This window comes from Nyctibius grandis, chromosome 20 (genome assembly GCF_013368605.1).
Source record: "Nyctibius grandis isolate bNycGra1 chromosome 20, bNycGra1.pri, whole genome shotgun sequence".
Taxonomy (NCBI): domain Eukaryota; kingdom Metazoa; phylum Chordata; class Aves; order Nyctibiiformes; family Nyctibiidae; genus Nyctibius; species Nyctibius grandis.
In genome coordinates, this window is record NC_090677.1 from 9559938 (window position 1) to 9579369 (window position 19432).

Consider the following 19432-nt stretch of genomic DNA (forward strand, 5'->3'; position numbering starts at 1 on the left):
GCCCTCCCCAGCCAGCGCGGCCATGCCCCTCTCCCGGGCATGGGGCCATCACTTTCCAGCCCTCTCCTCGCCATGGCAGGGCCGCCCGGGTGTGCGGGGAGGGCTGTCAAACGCACACTGGCAGAAATAAAGCTGACGGGCACCCGGAGCGGGGCAGTACTGTGTATTCCCTATGAAGCACACACCCAGAACAGGAGCAGAAGGGCAGCACAGAAAAAGCTTAACAAACTTCCCACCCAAAAAAGCCCCGCTTCTCCATCCCAGCGGTGTTTGTACCAGCCCTCTAGCACAGCACGTGTGCTCTGGGAAAAGGACTAGGAAAGGCGTAAGGGGAAGCACGGGCCAGCAGTTCTAATGAGAGTGAACAAATTTCTGAAGCAGTTTCTCCTCCTCTGGTGCTGGTGAAAAGGGACACCATCTCACAGCTAAAACCTCGGGTAATCTGTCTCCGAGAAGCACCACGAGGAGCGGACCCGCAGGCTGGGGGCAGGTCTGCACCCACGGGTCCCCCCCGAGCTGCACGAGACAAACCCTCCGCTACCCGGGTCTAACCATTCCTGCACAGTTAGCACAGAATTAAACCAAACGCAGGGACATATGGTCCTTCTACGCTGCTTATCCAGACGCACTGTGGACAGAACACTCAGCTTCAGCGTTTAGAAAATTATTCCTTTGAGTAAAAAATTAAAAGTATAAAAATAAACCTCCCTAAACCCCAAGAACTATTAATATTTTAGCACTTCCATGGAACATCAGACACATTTACATCCAATTTTAGACAACATATAAAGTATTTTAATATCATGTTTTTAAAACGCCAAATTCCTCAGCAGAAAACCTTTAAAGCCACCTCCCTACCGCAGCTCACAGCAAGGGTACCGTCCGCCCAGAGCGGCTTCTCGCTGGGGCACGAAGCCCTCGGTTTTCCCGAGCTTGACCTTCGCTGCTGGACTACCAAAATGGGGACAAACAGCACGGTCCCTGACACTGCACTGCTTCAATAGCCAGTTTCGGTGCACACATCCCCTCGGGAAGAATGTGGACTTCCAGAGAAATATAAGGAGGGATTTTTTTTTTTTTAAACTATTCCAGCAGAAAGCGGTTATTCTAATTTTGAGGCTTAATTTCCTTTTTGGTCTCTGCGTTTCCCAAGGGAAATAAAAGGGCTTTCTAAAAAAGAAACAGCCTTTCTTTATGTCACTTACACCATCCCCACCCGGGCTCTTTTTCCACAAGCAGTAAAACCTCCAAGAGAGCAGCACACGATGGCCGAGAGCAATGGGGTCGCCCAGCGCCGTGCCAGTGGGGCCTTGGAGGCAGAGACCCAGCGCTGCCCCAAGCACGGGTGCCCTCGGGCCGGCCTGCTGCCCCAGGAGAGCCAGGGTGTCCCCAGGCACCTGCTTGGGTTACGCTGCCCTCAAGAACAAGCACACAAGGCGTGAAATTTAACTATTCTGTCACTTCAATGGCTGCAAAGCCCACACGAAACCTCTTGCTTGGCATCTGGGAACGCACTAATGTTGCAGAGCTGTCTCTGACCCAAACATGACAACCATGAGTTTAATTAGAACCATAGAATCACAGAGTCGTTTGGGTTGGGAAGGACCTTTAGGATCATGGAGTCCAACTGTTAACCCAGCCCTGCCAAGGCCACCACTAACCCATGTCCCTCAGCACCACATCTACGCAGCTCTTGAATCCCCCCAGGGATGGTGACTCCAAATTAACACTAATTGTAGCCTTTCCTTCAGAACAAGCAGAGCAGCAGGAGCACACTTGCCACCCTCACAGCACGGGGTTTCAGTCGCTATCACCTATTGCCGTATGTTTACATCCTCACACAGTGGCCTGAAATCATTCTGTCCCACACACACCACAAAGAGCGGGTTAAAGACGAGACCATCCTCCAGCCCCTTCATTGCGCACAGGGATTAAAAAGAACTGAAACACCATGGAGCTCACAGGAAATACGCCCCAAAAACCTAGGAAAGGCGGCGATGACCATCACTGTCCCGACCACGCACCGCTATGAGCCGCTGAAGGGCTGCGTACCCCAAGGCGCTGGCGCTCTGCCTGGAGCCCCACCAGCTCACGGCGTTGGCACTGGGCAAAGCCATCGCCGCGGCGGCCGCGGAGCTCTTGGCCAGGGCCGAGGAGGGTGCGCTCGAGCGGGCAGCCGCCGCCAGACCCAGCGCCGGGGGTGAGGGTGCTCGGGGACCGCAGGCCGGGCCCAGCCCCAGCGAGCCGGACCCCGTCAGGAGGAGAGGGACCCCCGCCCCGGCGCCCTCCTGCTGCCCCGCCGAGCGCGGCTCCGGGGCGGGCAGTCACCGCGAGGCTGGCTGGTGCACCGAGTGGATATTTTATTTTACACAACATAACAACACAGCGCTGTTGTCTCTGTACAGCATCCGCCTAAAAACAAAGGCAACACCATTGTCACGGGAAAGAAATATACAGTCTGGCCGTTTTAAAAAATATCGTTTTACTGATTGATCCAGAAGTGGTTATTTGTTACCTTGGAGGAAATTTCATTTCCTTTATAAAAGGCTTTTTCTGTGAAAACTCTCTCTTTTGTTTTCTGCTACTGCAGAACCAGGAAGCCAGTCCTAGAGCAGGGAAGGCACTGGTGCTGTTTCATGCTTTTTTTTCACCCCCTAATCTTTTTTTTTTTTTCCCCTTTTTTTTAATCTCTGAATGTTGCCTTCGGTTTTGATATTAAATAAAATAAAATGAAAACTAAATAAAACCCTGTGTGCACTGGTGGCTTATACAGAACCCCACATGAACAAGCCATTAATCAGCGAGACAACAGTGGACTTCCAAATCCAATTCCCCGGGAGAGGGAGTTTCACACAACGTTTGGTGTTTTGCTTTTCATTAAAATAAAAAGTAAAATTTTTTTAAAAAAAAAAGGAAAAAAAACAGCAGGTCACACAGTGCTTTCCAATATCCACTCAGAGCTGGAGAAAGTCGCTTTTCCGCTCTGCCCTTCGGGGCCGTCCGAGCGGCCGAGCATCCCGCTCATGGACACGCTGCGCTGGGCCCGCAGGCCGCCCCCGCCGCGGGCGCTGCCCGGGCCGCAGGGCTCCATCCCCTCGCCGCCCAGCGAGAGCCGCCGCTTGGCTCGGGACGCGTCGGCTGGCAGCGTGAGGAACTTACTTGGCTTCGGTTGTGCTCTTTTGTAGGCGGGGGCCCCTCGGGGAGGGGCGGGGGGGCGGCTAGCTAACTGCAGGGCGGTGGAGTTGTTCCTGTTCGTGTTCTGGGCCTCGATGCCGCCCGCAGCGTCGCTCTGCGGCTCGCTGCTCGGCCTCGGCCTGCGCTTCTGCTTCTGGGAGGCAGGAGCGCTGGGAGTCCAGGCGGGGGGCAAGGCGGAGGTAGTGGTGGCCGAGTCCTGGCTGGAGCCGGTCTCCGGCGACTGCGTCCCGCCATCGCTGGTGGCCTTGCAGCACTGGACGCCCTCTTCGTGCCCCACAGCCTGCTTGGACACGGACTGCAACAGCACCCCGCCGCAGCCCTGGATCTGCGCCCCGTTCGTCTGCGAGTACACGTTGCTGACCTTGGTGGCCTTCTGCTGCCCGTTGTTGTTACACACCTTGTAGCGGATCATGAGGATGATGATGAACACGAGCACGGAGGCCACGATGATCCCACCAATGATGATGATCATGGTCCCACCCAGGAACTGGGACTGCATGAAGTGGCAGCGCACGTAGTCCTGCTCGGTGGTGAACTGCGTGCAGCCCACCACCCTGGTGGCCGTCAGCGAGGTGATCCCGTCGTCGTAGATGGCCAGCACGCACAGGTCGTACACAGTCCCCGCGGCCAGGTTGTTGACCAGGAAGGTTTTGCTTGTGGGAGGTATCATTCTGGGGGAGAAGGAAACCAGCGTGAATGACCCGGCAGACCCGCAGCCACCTCCCCGGCCGTGGGGAGCACCACCAGAGCCCGGCTCCCCCGCTCCTGCCACCATCCCCGCAGACCCGCTGCCCTCGTTTGCTGTGGCAGCAGGCACCACCCAGCACGGCAGAGCCCCCTGTGAGAGGGACCACGTCAAAAACCTAAAAGAAATTACCAAGCTCAGAGAGTTCTGCATGGTGTGACGGTCGGGGCTGGCAGACAGCGGCTCTCTGCGCTCCACCAGCACCCCGGCACGGACACTGCCGGAAAGCACCGCGAGGAATGCACTTACGGACACCTTTCTCCTGTGTTTGCATAAAGCTGAGAGCGTTTACATCCACTTAACTCATCTGACTTTAAACCCTCTCTGCCAATCAGGTCAGTTCAGAGGGTCAGAGGTCCATTTGGATTATCTAAAAATAACACCGCTCGAGGTAATTTCCCGGTTTGCGAGTCTTTCCCAAGGTTCCCACCGTCTGCTGCCACAGGCAGGCTCTGCTCAGCTGGCACGGCATGGGAACCTGCCCCTGCAGCAAGAGGGGCTGCCCGGGGCGAAGGGCTGCCCAGGGCGGAGGGCAGCATGGCAGGGCCCTGGCACAGGCGGGCTGGGGCTGCCTTACCTGTAAACAAGGGAGTCATCGTAAGTACCGTTGTACTGGATTTGGAACATACGTATCCCAGGTATATTCCTCTGAAAATTGAATTTCAGCAGCACGGTAGAGGACGTCGCTTCCGCCACGACCACCTTCTTATCTTGGCTGACTTTAGTATCCCCGTTGCTACTGCTCGCGTTGGAGCCCGACTTGGTGGAAGTGGAGATATCCGAGGAGCCGGGGTCAGGCTCATGGATGTGGTTCGTGCTGTTCAGCAAGTGGGGGAGTTTGATTATGTGCAGGTCCACCGTCTGCGTGGCCTCCCCGGCCGGATTGGAAGCAATGCAGGTGAAGGAGCCTGTGTCCTTCACTGTCGTTATAAGGATGTCAAGCGTCCCGTTGTCGTACACCACGGACCTCGTCGCGTTGGAGATCAGTTTGCCCTCGGGTGAAATCCAATGAATCGCTGGCTCGGGGTCCCCCCGGGCCTTACAGCGCAGCGCTGCCCGCTGCCCCTCCAGCACCCGCAGCTCGTGGGTGTGCCGGGTGATGAGGGGAGGCTCGCACAGGAACTCCTCCTCGGGGATCGACCAGAAGTACCGGCCGGTCAAGAGCGTGGGAGACGCGCAGGTCTCCAGGTCGTCTTCCCTCGAAAGACGCCTCAGCCACAAAAGCTCACAGTTGCAATGCAAAGGGTTCCCACCAAAGCTCAACGCAAAAGTCGAGGGGCTGATAATTCCTGAGGTTGCTAGTACCTGAGCTCGCTGGAAGAGAGGATCAGGCGGTAGCTTCTGCAGTTTGTTAGACGTGACGTCCAACCTGGTCATCTTGTGGAGGTGGGAGAAGGTCCCCTTAGGAATATGGTCAATCATGTTGTGGTCCAGACTGAGAGTGTGCAAACTAATCATCTTCTCCACTGCATCCCAGGGAATGGTTTCCAGATTGTTGTAAGACAAATCCAATTCCTCAAGAGCTAAAACATCATCGAAAGCTGTGGAAGAAATCAAAGTCAGCTGGTTGTTGTTAAGTATCAAGTGGTGAAGATTGGAGAGCCCACTGAACATGTCGTTGGTGATCTTAGTCAATCGGTTGCTGTTCAAATGCAAAGCCCGCAAATTGCGCAAGTCAGCAAACGCGTGAGGTGTGATAAAACTGATTGTATTCCTGGACAGCGTCAGGTCCACCAGGCTGGTCATATTGGCAAAGTCTTTCCTTTTAATGTTTGTAACAAAGTTGTCTGCCAGCCGTAACTCCACGGTCCTCCTGTCAATGTTGGGAGGAACAAACAAGAGCCCTTTCTTGGCACAAAGGGTGGCAAGGTTCGGAGACAAGATCTGACAGACACAGCGCTTGGGGCAGATCTGAGCTCTCACCGCTACGCCAGTGAACAGCAGCAACAAAAGCAGTTTTTCCATTGTAGATCAGGTTCAAGAGCCTGTAGGGGAGAGCAAACGGCTGTTAGGCTCTGCAAGATAAACTAATACATCATAAAAAAGCAAAGACAAACCATCTGCGGTTAAACCATGAAACTAGGGTTCATGCAACAGCATGTCATCCTCATCTCGTTACCTGATGACTTTATCATTCCCTGTATCTTGACATAAGAGCTTCTATACCACCTTCCAGAAGAACAGCTGAGAGATGTATATGTTTCCACACACACAGACACCCAGATGCTTACATAAAAGTGACAAAGCAATCTGGGAGCAGCTGGTGGCACCGCACATGGTGTCAGCGGTGCCTTTCGGGCCCCTCCTGCTAGAGCCCATCCCCGCCATGCAACGCATCTCCACCCCGGACACCCAGCTTTCAGAGATGCTCCTGACCTCCTGGTCCGGAGTTACTCTGCCGTAATGCCATTTATGTTTTGAAATCGAGGGATGTCTCACACGTGCTTTACCTGCTAAGCTAAAACTCTCAGCTGCCTCTAAATCATGGCAATTCAATGGGTTTGCAGCCATCTCCACCAAACATTTAAGTCCTTAATGCTATTTTCAGAATAAACAGGGAGCTAATTCATGCCATTCAAAGCCCCAAAATGCAAATAAAACAAACAAACAGAACACCAAGAAAAGCCCCCACAACAACGAGGATCTAAATAAAAATGGAACATGGGCTAATTTTAGATCATCGCTGCTTTCCCAGCTGCCACGGCCAGCAGCGCCACACTCCTCTCCCAGAAGCCTGACAGTTCAATTAGCCTTATCTAGATCTCTCATTGCCAGATCCAGGATCCTCACGGAGTAGGGCAACAAGGAAGATAACAGTGCCCGCACCAGCTAATGAAACCATTCATCAGTGGCCGTGGAGAGCTGCAGCCCTGCGTCAGCATCCCCCCGGCACGGGCCGGTGCGGGGAGGGAGCGGGGTCCTGCGGAGAGGGACCGACGTGTCTGAGAGGGACCTCGTGCAGCTGTGAGCAGCGGGACTCCGCGTCAGAAATGGAGCACCCGGCTCCCTTTGGGACCGATAAAATTATACGTGTACGGACGGGATTACTCAGACACATCGTCATCCCAGAGACGCACTGATAAAGCTCATCTACAATAAAGCGAAGTTTCACAGCTAGCCATGAGCTGGAGTCCTGAATCGTCACGGATATTAAAAGACACTTAACGTCAGAACAATAATTACTGCTCCTATTGTCCAGTCCATCCCTAATCCACCCACAGCGCCATGCAAAGTAAGAGGAGCCAACATAAAGCTGCAAAAGGACGAATGAAAATATCAGCTTCTAAACCCTGCCCTTCAGCACTATCGGTTTGGTTTTTCTCCTGACGCTTCTGGGGACTGTAGGTTTTCATGACTACTGGCTCCAACCCTCGAGTCCCCACTGGAAAAAGAAACTGAGTGTGCTACCGGGGCCTTCAGCTGAGCGCGGAGCTGTGGACACGGCCCATCACTGCTCGGTGCTGGGCACCGTTACCAGAGTCACTGCTACCATTAACTGCAGCACACCGGGCACCTTCCGACGTGGCCACCGCCGTCACACCCTGGGCTGTCTCCCACGGGACTTTTCCCTTTTAATCATGATCTGGCACGTACCAGATCCAAACGGACCCAGCAGCTCAGGGCAGCCGCAGCACGGCCACCGGAGTCCCCAGACAGCCTTGGCTGGGGACACCACGCTCATTTACATTTGCTAACTTAATACCGCTAATCTAGATTTGTGGCTGTGATTAAAGTAATGTGCTTGGATCCAGCCAAGTTCATTTGAAGAGCCGCACAAGATTAAAATCAACTCCGCAAGGCCCGTTTACAAGTTTGGAAATACTGTCACAAGGTGAAACAGTGACAGAAGGAGACATGAACTTAAAACATCGCAGGAACGACAAGGTCATGACAAGGTCACCCACCCGCGGACATGGGGCTTTTTGGATTTTAGCAGAGCTTTTGGTACTGTCTCTGTGTGTCCTCTGGACAGTGTCTGGACATGAGGCTCAGAGGTGACCTTAGTGCAGTCTACAACTACCTGAAGGGGGGTTGTAGTGAAGTGGGAGTCGGCCTCTTCTCCCAGGCAACTAGCGATAGGACAGCCCGTGTCCCCCAGGACGCCAGCCCCTGGCTGCAGGGCCAGCCAGAATGGCTCACCCCCTTGCTGCAGGGACGCAGAGGGGTCCCCCAGGGCACGCTCAGGGCCACGGCCCGAACAGAGATGTTCCAGGAGACGGCAGGGACCGCAGGACGTGGCGGCTTAGCAGAACAGCTGCCGTGAGAAGACACGTCCCTTCCAAGTCAGCCGGGCTGGCCATGCGTCCTCGCCTTTCCCGGCACTCCTTGTCCCTCACCCAAATAACCCACAGTGACAGCAGCGCTGACACAGCTTACAGCTCACGACAGAAAACACTTTTTCAGCTAAGCAAAGCACTAACTGATTCTCATTATTTGCTTAAAAAATAAAAACGAAGAAACAGAAAGCACATTGCTACAGTAAAACCAAGAGGGCAGTGCTAGTTTCCTAGGGAGGCACGCGCTGCTTTCATTTACTATCGGTGTCTGCAACCAGACAGGGACAGCCAAGCTCCTCATGTGCCATCTGTGACTCACACAAAAAAGGCTCTCCTGTACCATGTTTAAATCAATTTCATTGCTATTTGATAATTCACACTGTCCCAGCCCTGCTCCAGTGCAGACTTGGGGCTGCTGCCGCCCCAGTCCCCGGGGCTGTACAACACCCACCCCAGCACAGAGGGAGCACCGGTCCCTCGGTGGGTGCCAGGGCAGCAGGCTCCAGCAGCCCCCGCGCTCCCCCAGCACACACAGACCATCCCTTCAGCATCTCCCGAGGAGAAGATCCGAATCAGAAACCTCCGCAGGGTTTTGCGGGGCGAGGCCCGGCACCAGGGCACGGCCAGGGTGTCCCCAGCAGGTACAGGGCACGGACACCCCAAAGCCTCCCACCCAGCACAGCCGGGTCTGCACCCACACACCCCTGAGGCACCCGATCGGCAGCGGGCTGTGAAAATAAACAACCACCCCTCAGTTCTGCCAACAAACCGAGGTCATGGGAAGAGCTAATGCATTTGAAACTCCTGCCTGGAACTGACCCAGGGGACACGGGAACGAAGTGTCACTACACCAGGCTGACATTGCCTTTCCCACCCACGTGCAGCTTGACAGGTTTTTTTTGCCCCCATCTCCTTTGGGAGCAATGGGTTTACGATGCTCGGTGCAGCATCTGCCCACGTGTCCAGCGTTACAAAGGGCCATTTGCATATCGTGAATCACGTGACACACGGAAGCAGCGGGATCCAGGAGATGGTAATTAATTAGCAAACGATTTCCGCTGCATCCGCTTCTGCTCAGATGGTTGGTGCGATGCAGTCAGTGCGCTGGGAAGCCCAGCACAGCACATGGGCAGCTACTCGGAGCCAGCTGCTACCCAGAGCCTGGCTCAGACATCACCCGTCATCGCTAAGGTCAGGACAGAAGCTATCGACTGCCTTCCCTGCCCCTCAGGCCTCCGCATAAGTTGTGATTTTCAAGGTCTTTGCAAATGCAATTTCGTGGTGGGGAAAAAAAAAGGTCTAGTAGCTGATGACATTCACCTGCTGGGGATGAAGGATGGGGAAAGAGCTGGCACCAGCCACCAAAGGCATCCTGCAGCCGTGCCAAAACGGGTGCATGTAAATGAAGATGCTGTGATAGATGGAGTACGAGCTGCTAAAACTACTTAAGCAGAGAACAAGGAGCTTCAATTTCACAAAGGTCAATGGTTTATAAACACGCCTGAGTGTTTTGCTGAGTCAGAAACAAAGTACCTAAGAAAACAAACACTCGGATCACAGAACCTCACCAACGTGTTTCCCTGGGGGCTCTGCCCAGCCACCCAGGGCCACAGACCAGGGCCACAGACCAGGGCCACAGACCAGGGCCACAGACCAGGGCCACAGACCAGGGCCACAGGCTCTCGCCCCGGCAGCACACATGACGTGCCCCACCAGCCCCAAAGCCCTCTCCTTTGCGAGGAGGACATGCGGTCGGGTACGCTCCAGAGGTGACGTCCCCTGTAAGCCCCAGAGCACGGAGGCGGCCGGCTAACGAGCTGCTCCACGTAGCTGCTCCCGTTCCCCTCCAGCCCCAAGCCACAAGCGATACGCGTGCAAAGCAATGCGTTCCGGGAGGCGATTCTTCTCCCCGTAATTAGGTCTAAACTGGCAAGATTAAAGCGAACAATAATTGTTTTAATTAAAGAGACTTCTAGAGAAAGTAGAACCGGTATCAGTAAGCCCTAGACCGTGCCACGCGCCTCGCTGACGTCTGAGCAAAGCGTCCGCTGTCCTCAGGGGACAGTGACAAAAATAAAGTGTGAGGCGTCCCCTGCCCCAGAGCTGGTGGGGTCTGCGCCCCTTCCCCAGGGGGCAGCGGCAGCAGCACCCAGAGCTTGAGGCACCGGGAGGAGGCTGGGGAAGGAATAGTGGTGGGGAGACAGTGTTGCCCCGCGCAGGGACGGGGCCAGCGCGTGGCACGGCGTGGCAGCTGGAGCGCTGCCGGGCATCCCTCGCCTGCTGCCGGTGCTCCCGAGGAAGGACCACATCAGCACATCCCACCCACCGGGGCTTTCCGTGAGTGGCCACAGAGCCAGAGCTGGAAACACAGGTTAGACTGACCTTTCGTCTGAGCCACAACGTCCTCTCCGGTTCTGAGACAGAAAAACAACTGGTTTTCTGCAGAAATAAATAAGGTGACCACAGTGCTGTGGTGTGGACAGCAAAACTGCAAACTAGAGCTTCCAGGAGGCAAAGATGCTTAAATCAGCAAGCAATGGCAGCAAGAAGGGCAAGGCAGGAGAGGAGACAGGGTGTGAGGGGAGGTGAGGGTGGGTCTGCCCACACAGAATCAACGAGGTTGGAAGAGCCCTCTGGGCTCATCAAGTCCAACCATTGCCCTCAAACCACCATGGCAACTAGACCAGGGCACTAAGTGCCATGGCCAGGCTTTTCTTAAACCCCTCCAGAGATGGGGACTCCACCACCTCCCTGGGCAGCCCCTTCCAATGGCTAATGACCCTTGCTGAGAAGAAATGCTTCCTAATGGCCAACCTGAACCTCCCCTGGCCAAGCTTGAGGCTGTGTCCTCTTGTCCTATCGCTGGTTGCCTGGGAGAAGAGGCCGACTCCCACTGCGCTACAGCCTCCCTTCAGGTAGTTGTAGACTGCAATAAGGTCACCTCGGAGCCTCCTCTTCTCCAGGCTAAACACCCCCAGCTCCCTCAGCCGTTCCTCATAGGTCAGACCCTCCAGACCCTTCACCAGCTTGGTCGCCCTCCTCTGCACTCGCTCCAGCGCCTTGATGTCTTTCTTGTAGTGAGGGGCAAGATTACAGCAGAGAAATCACGCAAAGGCCAGCCAAGGGCCGGGGCAGGGGACACTTCTGCCCTTTCGCCCTGCCAGGGCGGCCGATATGGTTCTCTTCCTCCGGAGACCCCTCGTCCGTCCCACCCCTGCTCAAGCCAGCTGCCAGGGCCATGTCCCTCGGCCGCTCCGTATCCCCCGATGCTACGAGCCTTGCTCAAGTGTGCACGTGGTGAAACTCCGGCCCAAAGTGGGGCCACAGGGTGGTCCTGCCAGCTCACACGGGGACGCTGCATATCCCAGCACAACGTCTGTTTCTTCCTCAAAAGCTCCGCTTCGGGATTTGTCCTGTTCCGCACCTCTCCTACATAACAAAACGCTTCAGCTCTCGCCGTCGCAGAGTACAGCTTATAAACATGCCTGTAAAGATCAGAAATTGAGGAGAAAAATAGGGTAATTACCCTTTATTTACTTTTAAAGCACTTTATTTTAGCATTGTTTTGCTGGGCCAGCGAGCCCCCCCGCCTCCAGCACCAGCTGGCTAAGGGCTCGCAGCAGGCTCACCAGGGGTGCGTGCCACACCAGCACCACGCCCTGGTGACACCAGCGTGAGCGCCACTGACACAGCAGGGACGCAGGGATGGACGCCCAGGAATCTGGCGTGTTTTCCCTTTCTGCCCTGCTCCAACAGTGGTGTGGCGGGGCCGGCACGGCAAGTCCCCTGCGCGGGCAGGCACGGGCGGTAGCACGCTCCCTGCGCCCCTCCTGCACGGCCCTGAGCGAGAGCTACGCACGACGCTGCCCAGAGACCACCACTGCCAGCTACAGCAAACACACTTGAAAGGCAGAACACACGCCAGAGGAAGGAGCACCCCAACACGCGGGGCTGCGGCGGAGGCAGCTCGTTAGGCGTTTGTATCGCAGACGAGGAGCCGAGTGATACACGGGATGACTCAACGCGGCAGCGCAGGAACACGACTGCAGCTCTGCGATTTATTAATAGCTGCGCCGTGAGGAACACGAGCCAGGCCATCCCCTGCAGCCCCCGGTATGGGGGGCTTGGGGGGCAGCTCTCCCCACCTCCGCCATGGCCTGGGGAGACGGACACGGGTATTTAACCTGCAGAGGAAAACATCTCCCGGCTTCATTTGTACTTACAGAAAGGGAGGTGTGCGCACTCTGACCTGCCCCGTGTAAGACCCAGCGCGCTGTGCCCATGCCCGTGCCATTCCCTGCGCTCCAGCAGCCGCAGCTCAGAGCCTGTTTCGGCTTTTTTTGCTCTACTTCCCCCTTGTCCTTGAAGCAGCCTCAGCAATACACCCCCTTGGCCCGGCAGCAGGGCTCCCTCCCAGTGAAAGCCCAACTTCCCGAGGCGTCTCCAAACCGGCGCACACTCGTAATTCCCACCACCCGACCTGTCCCCCACCCCTGCACCCATTCCCCTTCTGCCCTGGTTGGAAGCAGAGGGTGCTCACACACCACGAGCACCCAGGGCTTCCTGCTCCCCCACAGCTGGCAGGGCTCTGTACACACAGCCTCTGCCCAGGCCCCTCTATAAGATGTGCATTATTAATTCCTTCCTTCTCTTCTCTTTCCCACAGAGGGGGCTGCACAAAACCCACCCCACGTACGGCAGCAAACCAGCGTCGGGCTTTAACGTCAGACACACCAAGCTATTGCCATACCAAACACCACACAGATACGCTAAATGCTGGCTCCAATATCGGCATTAATTACACAGCTTAAAAATGCAAACAAGCCTAAGTGAATAAAGTGAATAATTGTTTAAACGAAACAGCTTTTAACTGATCAAAACATTTTTATTCGATTGGAATGTCGTGGCGTTTTCAAAACAAAGTGGTTTTGCAACAGCTGAACACAACGCGGACGCGAAGGGCTTTGCTCTGACACCTCCCTGTCACCCCGTTTGCCAAGCGGCACATTCCCACACGTGGTTAAAACCACTTTTGCCAGAGCTGCAGATCTGCTCTGCCAGAGTTTTAATCCCAGATTACAAAATTACTTAGAAAATTTAACTAAAAAAAACTCAGAATAGGTTACTCTGATTTTTGTTTTTCACAAGCAGCCCTTTACAGAGCCCGGGGGAGCCCCATGGGGAGCCCCCCGGGTGCCACCACCTCTCCCACCTTGGCCACCGCTGCGGTGGCTGTGGTGGCCGTGTGTGGCACGGGGCCCTCCCGAGCGCCGCGGCTGGCCGTGCGGTTTCCACCTCGGCAGCTTTTGACAGCAAACAGCGTTTCCCAAATCTAATTTTCCCATGAGGAAAAATCTCATTATTTCTATCAAAAACCTGATTTGCCATTCAGAGAACCAAAGCGAGACACTCTGTTCCAGCCTGTTTGGGTGCTCATCAGGACATTTCACACTGCTGAAGGACACTACTGCTTTCACCTGCCTAGGAGAATGCCAGGGTCCGGGTCCTGGCCCCCCCGGGAGCTTTGGGCAACGTGGGGCTGGGGCGCGCTCCCCCCTGGGCCAGGGCAGCAGTCCTGTGAGGCCAGACAACCCCCAGCCCCATCCTGGCTCTGACCTTGTGCCCATGCCCGCTCCCAGCCCTCCTACCCAGGCAGCCTCCCCGTCCCACCAGGCTGCTCCCAGCACCCAGCGGTGGTGGCCACGGTGTCCTGCAGGACTCTGCTCCACCGCAGTCAGCACCCACACCTCCTCGTCACCTCGGGCCAGTGACAGCACAAACCACTCCACAGGACAGAGGCTCACGGGCAGAAAGATTTGAAAAATTCAAAACAACGTGTCTTGTAGTTTAACTCAGATAATTTCAAAATTACATGTTACATTAAATTGAAGAGAGACTAAGCAAGCGCCCTGACGTGTCCCAAGTTCAGCCAACTCAGCGTGCTCACGTGCAATGCTCTGTGCCCCGGCGTGCTGGGGGATGGTGACACAGGCTGTCCCCATTCAGCCCATGCCCATGGCGAAACACTAACCGGTTGTTCTCTGACCCAGCATCCCCTCCCCAACCGAGAAATGGAGCTGGGAAAAGGAGGGAGACTCGTGGGTTGAAATTTAAACAGAATTAATAAAATAAGAGAACCCATATCAATGCTAATACAAAACACACAAAGTTATACTTAGCTCATAGAGTGGCGGCAAGTTGCTCCAGGGACAGCAATTATGGAGAAGATACAAGAAGGCAAGAGAGAAGATCAGAGTAAAAGACCCCTATGCCCCCAAGCTTTCCCATTTATAGGGAATGTGACATTAATGCTATAGAACACACCTGTGGCCAGCCTGGGGCAGCTGCCCTGGGTTTAACTGATGATGGCCTCGATCACCAGCCCACAGCTGGGCACACACTGAAACAGAAAAGGGATTGGATAAATTTTATTCCCCACGAAACCAGGTCAGAGGCTCAGATTTCCCTTCCTCCCCACCCGTGGTTTGGAGGCTGAAGCCCCGTCCCAATGTCTGACCAAGGAAGGTGACCAAGCTGGTGAAGGGTCTGGAGGGTCTGACCTACGAGGAACGGCTGAGGGAGCTGGGGGTGTTTAGCCTGGAGAAGAGGAGGCTCAGAGGTGACCTTAGTGCAGTCTACAACTACCTGAAGGGAGGTTGTAGCACAGTGGGAGTCGGCCTCTTCTCCCAGGCAACCAGCGATAGGACAAGAGGACACAGCCTCAAGCTTCACCAGGGGAGGTTCAGGTTGGACATGAGGAAGCATTTCTTCTCAGCAAGGGTCATTAGCCATTGGAAGGGGCTGCCCAGGGAGGTGGTGGAGTCACCATCTCTGGAGGGGTTTAAGAAAAGCCTGGACATGGCACTTAGTGCCCTGGTCTAGTTGCCATGGTGGTGTCAGGGCAATGGTTGGACTCGATGAGCCCAGAGGGCTCTGCCAACCTGAGTGATTCTGTGATTCTGTGACTCGGGGGCTCTTGCTGCCGTCCCCAGTGCCCGTTGCAGTGCCACAGCCAGCGAGCGGGGTGGGTAAGCCCCAGACAGCACACGAACACACGTGGGGATCTGCCCATTTCTCTTCCAAGGAGTCAGGAGAGCAATTTTTATTCAGGTACCCACACGGACATGGGGTAGCAAAAGGGAGCATGAAACGATATATCCCAAAACGAGAACACCAGAAGGCCCTTCCTTCCCTCCGCACACGGACGAGCAGGAGGCTCAGCATGAAAACCATCCCGAAGGATTATTCCTTCCGTGATCAGACCCTGCCAAAAGGCTGGCACCACTGCACGGCGAACCCTGGCGCAGCGTGCCGAGCCCTGGCACGCGTCCCTGCGAGCAGGCACACGGAGAGACGGTGCAAGTGGCAAAGCCAGGACAACGTCTGCCGGAGGCTCCTGGCAATGGAGCCCGACCCATTCGGGTGCACTGAGGAGCGGATTGCTGTGCCACGCAGCTCGTGGGGGGGCCACCAACCCCACCTCCAGCGCCCGCGCTGCCTCCTGCGGGGACATGCCTGGGGGTGCCGGCTCTGCACGGCACCGCGGGGAGCAGGTCTGGCCCTCCGGGAGGGCAGCTGGGACCGGTGCTTGGTAAGGCACGGCGCTCCGTAAGGCACTGTGCTCGGTTTGGCACGGGCTGGTGACCCCAAGGGCTGCTCCGCCGGCTCCTCTCCAGCTACTCTTCTGAAAAGTTTGGCCAGCGTTACCAATCAATTTTGATCAAACAAAACGCGTTCTGCAGGGACAAAAGTGCTCGCTGAGCGAAACACACCCCACTAACTTCAATTCTACTCATCCTGCAGTACCAGAGCCAAAAAATATTCTGTGAAGCACTAAAACCCTACAGCGCTGGGTCTCTCAGACGGGTCCATGAGAAAGCGAGCGCTTACACCCCAAGAGGAGCTCTGACCAGCACGCGGCGGGGCCCGCAGCCTCACAGCCAACAGTGAAAGGAAATCAGAATATCCCACCCGTCCCGACCGATGGACAGAGTCCATCTGACACCCTGTGACTCTGCAAGCTGTCCTGCCTGCACACTGGCAGGGACCGAAGGAGTGCAGCACCCCCCAGCACCCCGCAGCACCCCGCAGCATCCCTCAAAGCCTGCCACACACCCTCCTTGAAGTCCCTGAAATTATCTGTTCCTGACTGCCACCGTACGTCTGTACAGGATGCCCGACATTGGCAATTTCTAACTTAGTGCTGTGATAAAAATGTAATAAAATTATTGCTAAGGTTTCCTTTCCCAAACAAACACCGTGTTGTTTAATGCACCAACACCCGCATTCCCCGACGGGCACCAGCCCAGAGACCAAAAGATGACGGGCACAAAGAGGGGCCCCAGTCCAGAGCGCTGCGGACAAACCCACCATGCTCATGAAAGACCCACCGTGCCCACCAAAGACCCAATGTGCCCACCAAACACCCAACATGCCCACCAAAGACCCAATGTGCCCACCAAACACCCACCATGCCCACCAAAGACCCAATGTGCCCACCAAACACCCAACATGCCCACCAAAGACCCAATGTGCCCACCAAACACCCAACATGCCCACCAAACGTCCACCGTGCCCACCGAACACCCAGGCAGTCTGAGCAGGAGGAATCACCAGCAAACAGCACTATCGCAGAGGAGACCATCAGTACGACACACCATGGTAAAACGGGGGCTTAGCCATTAGTAGATTTCCAAGCATTAACCATTAGTAGATTTCCAACAGTTTGTAGGTTTTAACAAGCACTGTGAAAATAACTGATTTCTTCCCCTGCCCCACTTCTTCACAGTCTACAAAATTAAATGAAAAGTAAACTACCAATGATTTACTCCAGATGGATGTTTATTATCCTAGTAATAACGTCCTGCAGTTGTTGCAGGATTAACGGAGGCCAATTCTTTTCTTAGTCACTGTACTCTTACATAAACATACAGTAAATCAAATGATCTAAAACCAACGGGCATTTCTTAGGGCTGCCTCTGCAGTTGCCTGAACATCACTTGTGGATGTGAGTCACAAAACATAAGCTGGATTTTAAGTTCTAATTTAACTTAATGTCAAGTAATACTGGGTACAAACCACAGATCTCTCACGGAAGAATACCTGTGCAGCACTTGGGTCTGCCCTGTCACCCGAGGAATCAAAACAGACGTGGTCAAATTAGCTGCTGAAATGGCGTAAGATGTGCCACGTCTGCAGCAGCCTCGACACTCCAAAGCCAGGATCAGGGAATCTCAAGGAGATAAAACATTTTCACCACAATAACACACGATGTGCTCCGGCAGAATACGTGTAGGAGAAGAAGGACAACAAGACCTGAAACGGAAATTTGTTTTGCAGAAGCCAAGAATAGTAAATGATTTATATTCACTTATTTTAATTTATTTTCAGGGTGAGTGCAATTTATCTAAAGTCATCAAAAATTAATAGGCCATACAGAAAGGAGCTTTAATAAATCCAAACTTAGGGGCATACAGCAAGTACATCCCTTCTCCATTGCTATTAGCACTTAACTATCTAATTAATCCACCGCGTTATCTCGCCTGGAAGCCCCAGCAACCCCCCTTCGCCGGGGGGGACTGATGGCCGCAGCCCTGGCCCGGCTCCCGGCACAGCCCTCGGCGTGGGCAGTCGAGGGTGGGGGATCCCTGCGGGGCTCTGAGCGGAGCCCCCGGCGCTGCTCCCAGCCCAGCTCCCAGACAGCCCCGCTCCCCGCTCCCCGGAGCTGAAATCAACCCAAACGCAGCCCACAGCTGGGGCTGCCCTGGAGCAGAAGCCCTTCGGGGCCCCCACGAGAGCGAGCCCACCCGGCTGCCCAGGGGGTCCTGCGCCCAGCAGCAGTGCCAGCTCCGGGAAACGCACCGAGCTCTGGGGTGACGGCACTGGTTCTCCCCACCTGCCCGAGGCCACGGCTCAGGAAGAGCAGGACAAGGCAGGGCAGCAGCACCGGGGCAGGGGGGCTACCGGGAACACGACCACAAGAGCTCGCCGACCGCGCAGGACACCGGTGGAACTTGGTCTGTGCTTAGAGCCAAAGGAAATCAATGGGCGCACAGTATTTTCCTCTGCCTACCAAGGGTGACAGTTTCAGTGAAATACCGGGACCCGTATTTTTTAAAACTTCAGATACGTCTGTCAGGGTTGGGCAATTTTGCCTGAAAGAGAAACTTTCAACGTGCCATAAGGGAGGAACTATTTTTGCAGTCACCCCTTTGGCTCAAAATCTGCTGCTGGGACTTTTTCAGGAGGTAGGGCTCGGGCACACTCAAAGGAACCGACGGCTCTAAATACATATTTATGGTTTCCTGATATAGGGAAAAACAACAGAAGAAAGCAATGACAAGCTGCACAAAATGTTAGCAGAGCTCTGGAAACAGGACAGGCAGCGAACTGGGGATCAGTGGCAGAGCCAGGGGGAAGGCAGAAATTAAAGGGTTACTCAGGCAGAGGCACTGAACCCCAGCCACTGCCCAGGGGCTGTCTGCCAGGGGCACGCCAGGCGGGCGCAGGGGTGCTCAGCTGCAGGGCTGCTCGGTCACAGGGATGATGCTCAGCTGCAGGGCTGCTCGGTCACAGGGATGCTCGGTCACAGGGATGCTCAGTCACAGGGATGATGCTCAGCTGCAGGGGTGCTCGGTCACAGGGATGCTCGGTCACAGGGGTGCTCGGTCACAGGGATGCCCGGCCGGGTCTGGCAGGCAGACCTTGGCCATGGCAGCACGCACCAGCTCCGGCTGCACAGGCTGCCATGACCAACGACCGCTGCCAGCGGCCCCATCCTGGCAGCACCTGGTGAGTTGTTCCCTCGGGTGACACACAACGCAACTCATTGCACCTCCACTGGATCCAAAAATCAGGGAGCTGACCCTCCCAGAAAGAGTGAACATGATTTTGCAGGGGACACGGGGGAAGATAACACGCTGCAGAAGGTCATTACGCCCGTCTCTGTAGTGCAATCAGGAAGCCATACGCCAAGCCCACACTATCAGTTCCTATCGGTTCTTTCCACAATTGCTGGCTTACTCTTTAGAAGCAACAGAACAATGATGCCACTAAAAACCTGGCACGCTTGGGAGACTGTATGAGGTCCCTGGGCACAGGGAAATGTGTGAGCAAGGCTGCGTTGGGCAGGATGGAGACAGGAGAACCTGCAGGAGCCTGTGAAACGCAGAGCCTTGCTCTCGAACGAGGGTCCGTCAGCAGAGACCGGGACACA

At 55.2% G+C, this 19432-nt stretch overlaps 1 protein-coding gene across 1 annotated transcript in view; it reads right to left on the minus strand.

Moving 5' to 3' along the window:
- Window positions 1–2929: 2929 nt before the first annotated feature.
- LRFN5 (leucine rich repeat and fibronectin type III domain containing 5) overlaps window positions 2930–19432 on the minus strand; it is a 28977-nt gene continuing 12474 nt past the window's right edge. Inside the window, exons 2-3 of the mRNA XM_068416676.1 lie at window positions 4518–5925; window positions 2930–3866 (exon numbers count right to left, since the gene is read on the minus strand). Of these exons, the coding sequence (XP_068272777.1) occupies window positions 2930–3866; window positions 4518–5905 (2325 nt within the window). The 5' untranslated portion in view covers window positions 5906–5925. The remainder of the gene's footprint in view (window positions 3867–4517; window positions 5926–19432) is intronic.